General features: G+C 40.8%; 1 protein-coding gene across 1 annotated transcript in view; it reads left to right on the top strand.

The window, feature by feature from the left end:
• The window catches only part of MOCOS (molybdenum cofactor sulfurase), a 197,998-nt gene that overhangs the window by 95,200 nt on the left and 94,725 nt on the right, over positions 1-8,073 (top strand). The window contains exon 5 of the mRNA XM_009639948.1: positions 2,818-2,894. Within this exon, the coding sequence (XP_009638243.1) occupies positions 2,818-2,894 (77 nt within the window). The remainder of the gene's footprint in view (positions 1-2,817; positions 2,895-8,073) is intronic.

An 8,073-nucleotide genomic window follows, 5' to 3' on the forward strand; every position in this document is an offset into this window, starting at 1 on the left:
GGTTCAGTAAATCTAAAGAATATATGTGAGAGTCAAGTGCACTTGAAGTAGTGTAAATATACATACTATAGGAATTACAAAATATCAGTGTTTTCTTTATCAGAAAAGGAAAGCTGTCCATAATATAGTCCATATCGAAATTGTAAAAAGAGAGACTTGCCTGTATCTTCGAGCAAATATTTTTAGCATTACTTTAAATTCTTTTACGGCTTCTGGGTCTTGCAATGGAACTCCCAGCAGGCTTTTTTTTGTGCGTGTGTGATTCAGAAAGAATAAATAATGTGGGTCTGACAAAATAATGCAGGATGCATATACTGCTACAACAATTGTGCTGTTCTGGAGCATATTGTTTGATCAAAACCCCACAATTATGTTCGGTTTCTTTTTTTTTTTTTTTTTTTTTGAGTGGAAAGAGATTCCTAACCTTTGGACTGTTTCCATGAAAATCTTTAAGATCTTAGAACAGTAATGTGGTTCATGCATCTCTTCTATTGCTTAGCAATGGATGTGCTGCAGTTGTCTGCTTAGTTAATAATCACATCTAATGAACAGAGATCCAATTTTTGCTTCCCTTTTTACTACAGGTAAGATTCAGAGGCCTTTGAAGATCTGGGCTGGTGCCTTTGTTGCCCTTTCAAGTGCTTTTCTATTCTGATAATGATAAGATTGTTGAGGGTTGTGCAGCCTTCTTGATGGGCTCAGTGCCAGTGTCTCTACTCTGGTCTTTAGTTCCCAGCGTTTTATTTGCTTTGCTAGCCATTGCCAGTAACTGAGCAGGGCAGGTCAATTTGCCCTCACGGATCCTTTCTGTAATCTCTCCTTGGCAGCCATGTGGGACCACTGTGACATTTCCTGCAGCCAGCACAAATTTTTATTTTTCTGCATTTAATTCCAAAACCTCTGTTAACCTCTGCCTTATCTCTTCTTCATCCTCCTCCCCCAATTTTTTCTGGCTTTTTGGGTTGCTTCCCTCAGATACTTGTCCTCAGGTCTCTGTGAAAATATTCCTGGTGTTAGGTCTCTTTCAGATCACAAGTGGCCATTTAAAATTTCATCATTGACAAGCAGTGAGGTTTCTTCCCTGAAGTTCAGGAGCAATAGCAATAGACTTGCTATTGATTATTACTAGGCAAGATTCAGAAATTCCTAAGAAGAATTCGTTGGCCTGTTTTGTGTTGAAATATGTGAGCACGAGTGGTCTCTTTTGGGCCATTTATCTTGCAGCAGTCCATCACTTTTCTCTTACCACTTGGTTTATAATTATTTGCTGCCTCTATCTGTCTTCTTCCATCCCAGCTGAACATACTACCATGTATACACAATGCTCTGGCATTATTCTTTCGCGTGGAACTTTACCAAATATTTTTGGAAGCTTTATATGTCCTTCATCTGACAGCGTCCCTTGCAGTGTTTAAATTATTTGATAGCTATAGAAAAATGAAATAGAAGATGTGTAAGAAAAATCACTGCAGAAGTGAGAGCTATTATGCTATTCTATTTAGGTTCATTTTATTAAAGAAGAAGCATTTGAAGTCTGACATTTTTGACTTTGAGCCTTTTCACAATACATACTTAATTGTGGGACCAAAAGCTTTTTACATGCATCATGACAAATGATATATCTAGCAAAAAAAAAGCAATGCTCTATTTTCCTGTCTATTATGTGTGCATGTAAAGTATTTTACCTCAGAGCTCTGTTGTGCTCCATGTTGTCCAGTCATTTTACAATGTGGACACCATCAGCCCTTTCTGAGAAAGATTCAAGGAACACCAGGTTACTGGGAAGGGCCCATCCTCATGGCCAGAGTTTAATTTTAAGCTCGAACCATGAGATCTGGGATTGTTGCTGGTGGGTTCATTTCCAGCATTAACTGTTACAGTTTTGGAGATAGCTCCCTCCTTCTTAGAGAGTGGCTGTGACCCCAGGTTCAGCCTTACATGGTAGTGAGTTCTGTACAGTTTTGACTTCATCAGTTATCAGCATTATTCTGTGTTCCCCCCGGTGGTGAAGCAAGCTGTATGATCACTCCTTAAAACTTCTTGTGGACTGCAGTGCACACAAAGCCTAAATAAAACTTATTTTGATGCTTGATGTGGTGTCCCTTCTGCCCCCTTGAAATTCTCTTGGGCACCACTTCCTGAATACATCCCCACCTTGGAGCTTCTCCTTCTCTTTCTGAACTGTAGAAATGGCTGCAGCAGTTCATCAAACCTGTCATTTTTTGTTTGTTTCCATTGAAAGGTGTTGGTAGGGGATGTACATTTTCCCACATACTCGTACAAAGCTCTTGTTATAGGTCAGTTATATTTAATTTCCAGAAAGAGCATGTGGAGGGAGACTTGTTAGCAATCTTTCTCTTTGCTCCAGGTAAGGAAGGTCTCTTCTTGCCTTCTAACTCAACTGTGTTAGCTGTAATCATGTCAGAGTGGGGGGGCAAATACAGTCTCCGCCTGTCTCCTCACCTATTCCTGACATCTTCTGACATTGTCAGAAGGTAACTTAGGACCTTGTGGCGTTAGCTCGTAAGACATAACTGTTCCTCATTACTCTAGAAATCCAAAACCCACAAGTAGCCCATGCAGGGGAAAATATAACTTTCTCTGTGCAAGCAAATGTTCATATGAGCCTCTATAGCTTTGAAAGATATATTTTTGCTTCATAGGACACTACAAGACTGGAAGATGAATCCCTAAGGGAATAGTTCCCACTCTGCAAGTTAGATTTCACTGAATATAAGATAATAACTCTCAAAATAGATAAAGTCTGTACCGTAGCTGCATGATTTGTTTACTGTGCTCATTTGTTCCATTCTTTAGGTTTGAAGACGGCACAGTCTCTTTTCTTGATATCATTGCTCTGAAACATGGATTTGATGTTCTGGAAAAACTCACAGGTCAGTTAACATAACTCTAATACTGAAAAGTGAAGTTTCAGATTTATACTCAGGGCACAATTCTGATCATATTTCCTATGTCTGTAGCCTAATTTTTCTTTCCAGATTTATTATCCATGTTCATCGATGTGAAGATCAGACTTCAGTGTAACTGGTTTATACAAGTCTTGAGTATTGGATTATTCCAGCCTGGTTTGGAAAAAACAAAATATGCAGACTGTTCTCCACAAATGCACACACAAGGCTTGAGTACATTGACCACATCTAGTCTGCTTCACACTCACAAAAATACAACAGAAAAATAATAGTAGAAAGTAGCTGAAGTACATCCTATTGAGGCTTGATGCAGTAAGAGTTCCTGCTGTGCATGAAGACCAGGCAACTTGACCTGGTGCAGAAAAGCCATTTGGTAATACAGATTAAAAGAAGAACCAAAAAAAGGAGTTTAAGGTGCACCCCAAAGCTTTTTGTTAAATAGGAAATATAGTCTCACTGTGCAGGTAGCTATCTTCAAACAGCAAACTTTCCAGACTATGACTTTTCACAGCAGTTTACTTATGTCTGTATTTTGACACACTTTAGTGGAAAGCAGCATTATGTTGTTGGGGGTTTTTTTCCTCATTTTGTTCTCTATTTGATGTAACTTAGCACTGTAAGTCTTATGGAAATTCCCAGAAAAGCACATGGTTATGAAATGGTAGTGCAGTTCCTGCCTCTTGAGGTACAAAGTGAAAGGGGAAGAGACAACAGTCACAGGCTGCAACAAGGGAAATTCTGACTGGGCATAAAGAAATAATTTTTCAGGATGAGGGTAATCAGACACTGGAGCAAGTGCCCAGAGAGACTGTCAAATCTCCATGCGTGGAGATGTTCAGAGTTTGACTGGGCTCGGCCCTGAACAATCGGATCTAGCTTTAAAGTTATTGCTGCTTTGAGCTGGAGGTTGAACTGGATGACCTCAGGAAGTCAAAGCTAAATTAGTCTATGATTCTCTAACTACCAAAGGCTAATGCCTCCCTCCAGGCAGAGGATATTATAATACAGGCTGAGGCGAATTGAGCTGCGAAGAGTAGAAGACAGACCTTTCCAGTTACTACTTAGGGCATACTTGAGCAATAGACTGAGTCTGTGGCTATGTGTAGAGCTAGCTACATTTGAGATTTATAAACAAGCTCACAGCCTGCCATCTTGATCTTGCCTGTGGTTTATGGAATTGAAATTCTCCGGTTACACTAACTTTGGGAAGCTAGTGCAAACCTGGCAAAGGTGGACTTCCCTGGGAAGATCATTTCCGTGGCACATTTACTACCATGACTTCATCTCCCCAGGCAAAGGGCAGGTAGCCTGGGATAAGAGGCAGGTGCAGGCTTTCTAACTTGCTAGGGAATCTCATGACTTTGAAGCTCTTTTCAGTGGCTCCCACTGAGTATCTTTGAAGCCCTTAACATGGAACTAACACTAACGTCCCAAATAAAACTTTGAGCTCATCTTCAAGCCAAAAGCTCTATGTGAAAGGTGACACTCACATCCCATGTTGACTCCAGTATAGCCTGCTGCTTGTCTGGCTCAGCACCCCAAATGCACAACCTCTCTGTGGTTGCTGCCATGGGTCAGTGATTGACTTGAAAGGTGCAGGAGATGACACCTGGCCAGGGAAGCTTGCACCACTGGCTATGCAGGAGGCTTGCACCATGGCATCCTTCCACATGTGCAGAGTGCCAGGGTAACAAAATATGTTCCTGAAATATGTGTTTCAGGCTCAGGTATGTGCACAGGTAATGTGTAATGTCAGAACGTCTCTGCTCCTGTGCACTCTTCGATTTCATATGTAAAGGTGTGAAGTGCATCATAATGTAAAAGAGACCCGAGTCCGGAGAGACACTGAGTATGTATTTTTCAGGCTGGTATAATTTCTGCTAGTGTCTGTGGAGGTTCATTGCCAGGATTTGTCTGAAGGATTCTAGGTTTTTAGAGCAAGACTTCTGTGAGGAGTATTCTGTTAGATGCTTGAGGTCTTGCTCATGTGAAAATCAATAGCAGAGTTTTCATCCACTTCAGTAGGAGTCTGACTGAGCCCCAACAAGTAAGGATGTTTTTGCTTTATCATGCTTCGCATGAAGACCAGGGGTCAGAAACCAGCTTCTAGTATATGTTCTTGTAGTATAAAATGCTTCTGAAGAATTTGCAATCTTAAACAAATGCATTTCCTTATAAAGAGGGCTGACTACTTTGGTTTAATGTGTAGGAGCATTGCCTGCCATAATGGGAGAGCTGATAACAGCATCTCCTCCCTTGCATTTCTCAGCCCTCTAAACCTCCTATTGGTACCTATTTCAGCTAAACAATTGAAAAATCTCTTAATACTAGACTGAGGGGAATACTTAGCCCTGAACCTGACTAAAGTGGATAGCAGTGGATGAAAGGGTAGAATAGAGTCATGAATAAAAAGTATGTTGAGACCTTTCAGTCTTTATTATTACTTTTAATTTGTCTTCTGACCTATAGCAATGATGAAAATCTAAGGCAGCTGAAGTGGCTTGGAATAACCTCTCGACGGGGTTCACCACAAAACTGTTATGAGGGTGGGTGAGTTAGCCTTAATTCTGGGCTTAATTAATTAATTGCTTATGGGGGGTTGCTTGTTTGGTTTTTTTGTTTGAACATGTTTTAAAGTCTGGCTTGAAGTAATAACTTTTTGTCTCCAGTGTCTGATGGACTTTTTTTTTTCATTAACACTCATCAATACCAACCCTAATGGGTTCAAATAGCAAAGCAGATGCATTTATATTACTTTGAAGGGAATATGGTGAATTGTTGTATTTGCTCATTAACAAAAAATGCATTTGACCATATCAACACCATACTTTTTATCAGTATGCTTGCATAAAATCATTAAAAGGCTTTTTATGGCACTCTGTCACATTGAGAAGAGCTATAGACTCCTCTCCTCTGGATGGGCCGAGGTCAATTGCATGAGGTTCAACAAGGCCAAGTGCTGGGTCCTGCACTTGGGTCACAACAACCCCATGCAATGCTACGGGCTTGAGGAAGAGTGGCTGGAAAGCTGCCTGGTGGAAAAGGACCTGGGGGTGTTGGTCAACAGCTGACTGAATATGAGCCATCAGTGTGCCCAGGTGGCCAAGGCCAGTGGCATCCTCGATTGTATCAGAAATAGTATGGCCAGCAGGAGTAGGGAAGTCATCCTTCCCCTGTACTCTGCATTGGTGAGGCTGCACCTCAAATGCTGTGTTCCATTTTGGGCCCCTCACTACAAGAAGGACATTGAAGTGCTGGAGCGCATCCAGAGAAGGGCAAGGAAGCTGGTGAGGGGTCTGGAGCACAAGTCCTATGAGGAATGGCTGAGGGAACTGGGGTTGTTTAGCCTGGAGATGAGGAGGCTGAAGGGAGACCTCATCGCCCTCTACAACCACAGGAAAGGAGGTTGTAGTGAGGTAAAGGTTGGTCTCTTCTCTAAAGTAACAAGCGATAGGACAAGAGGAAATGGCCTCAAGTTACACCAGGGGAGGTTTAGACTGGATATTAGGAAAAATGTCTTCACCAAAAGGGTTGTCAAGCGTTGGAACAGGCTGCCCAGGGAAGTGGTAGAGTCCCCATTCCTGGAGGTATTTAAAAGATGGGTGGACAAGGTGCTTAGGGACATGGTTTAGTGGTGGGCTTGGCAGGTTAACGGTTGGAGTTGATGATCATAAAGGTCTTTTCCAACCTAAACGATTCTGATTCTGTGATTCTAAGATCAGTAAATTTGCCAAAACAATAACATCTGTTGTATGATGTATAACACCACCTCTATTGAATTAGCTTCACAGAGATATTTTTAGTAATTTTTGCAGAGTATTTTCATTGATGTATTTTAACTGCTATAATAACCTTTTTTTTTCTGATGTCCCTTATTGCACAGCTTGGATTTCACTAGACAGCAAGTTTTTCTGAAGCTGAAAATTGCTGTGTAAATAATGTGGATGTGGCTTCAAATCCTCAGATTTATAATCCTTTCATAAAAGATGAAAAAAAAAAAAAAAACTTAGGAATATTTCTATTTTCAATTTAAAAATGCATTTTTTCCACAGTGCTAAAATGTAGAAAGGTAAAGACAGATGAAAAAAAAGTATAGGCTGAAAAAGTAAATGAAAGGAAATCTATACTGAGGAGAAATTTGAAAAACAAAATAAAAAATGGTTTTGACAAATATTTGAATTTTAAAAACTGCTGCACTGCTGGTGTAGCCTAGGTACTCTGTTGGTCTCTAGTCAACTTCTGGAGTGCCACACTGAAAAGCAGAAGTGTCAGCACTGGCTCTTTACATCTGCAAGAGACCAGAGTAACTTACAGGAATCCATAGTGGAAGAAGAAATTGAATTCTGTAAAGGATTTGAATCACCACATGACCCACAAATTTTCCACAAAGTCAGGCTAGTCCTACACCATTATCTGTGACCCCAGATGAATTAAGCTTGTGTTCCAGTTAAGTAAGAAATTTCAGTATCTCCTTTCATGGTAGAACTTCTGGGATTATGCTTACGTGTACCTTCATGTAAGTACAAAAATTTCTACGTGGTGTGTTTTTCAATTAGAATTTAATCATACAGAAGATAAATCAATAAGCACTATGCAAAGGTGATAAGAGGACATGGTACAGCTATGGTCACGTCTGGGTTTTTCTGTCTTAAAATGCATTTTGTGTGCCACCTTACCAAAGCTAAGGTGAAACCCCATCAAGTATTGTTGTTACTAATTTTGTACTTCTGTGTAATAAGGGCACTGATGAAGTTCTTTTGGAATGCAGTTATGGTGGGTTAACCTTGACTGGACACCAGGTGCCACCAAGCAGCTCTGTCACTCCCTTCTTCAGCTGGACAGAGAAGAGAAAAAAATATGTTGAAAGGCTCATGGGTCAAGATAAGGACAGGGAGAGCTCATTTGCCCGTTACAGTCTTGAGCAAAACAGACTCAACTTGGTGAAATTAGTTTATTACCAGTCAAACCAGAGCAGGAAAGAATAAAAAAACCTGAATCTTAAAACACCTTCTCCCCACCCCTCCCTTCTTCACAGGCTTAACTTTACTCCCAATTTTCTCTACCTCCCCCCCCGAGGGATAGAGGGGGATGGGTAATGAGGGTTGTGGCCAATTCATCACACACTGTCTCTCCCGCCCCCTCC

The sequence above is a fragment of the Egretta garzetta genome, unplaced genomic scaffold, assembly GCF_000687185.1.
Source record: "Egretta garzetta isolate BGI_Z169 unplaced genomic scaffold, ASM68718v1 scaffold405, whole genome shotgun sequence".
In the NCBI taxonomy this organism is placed as follows: Eukaryota; Metazoa; Chordata; class Aves; order Pelecaniformes; family Ardeidae; genus Egretta; species Egretta garzetta.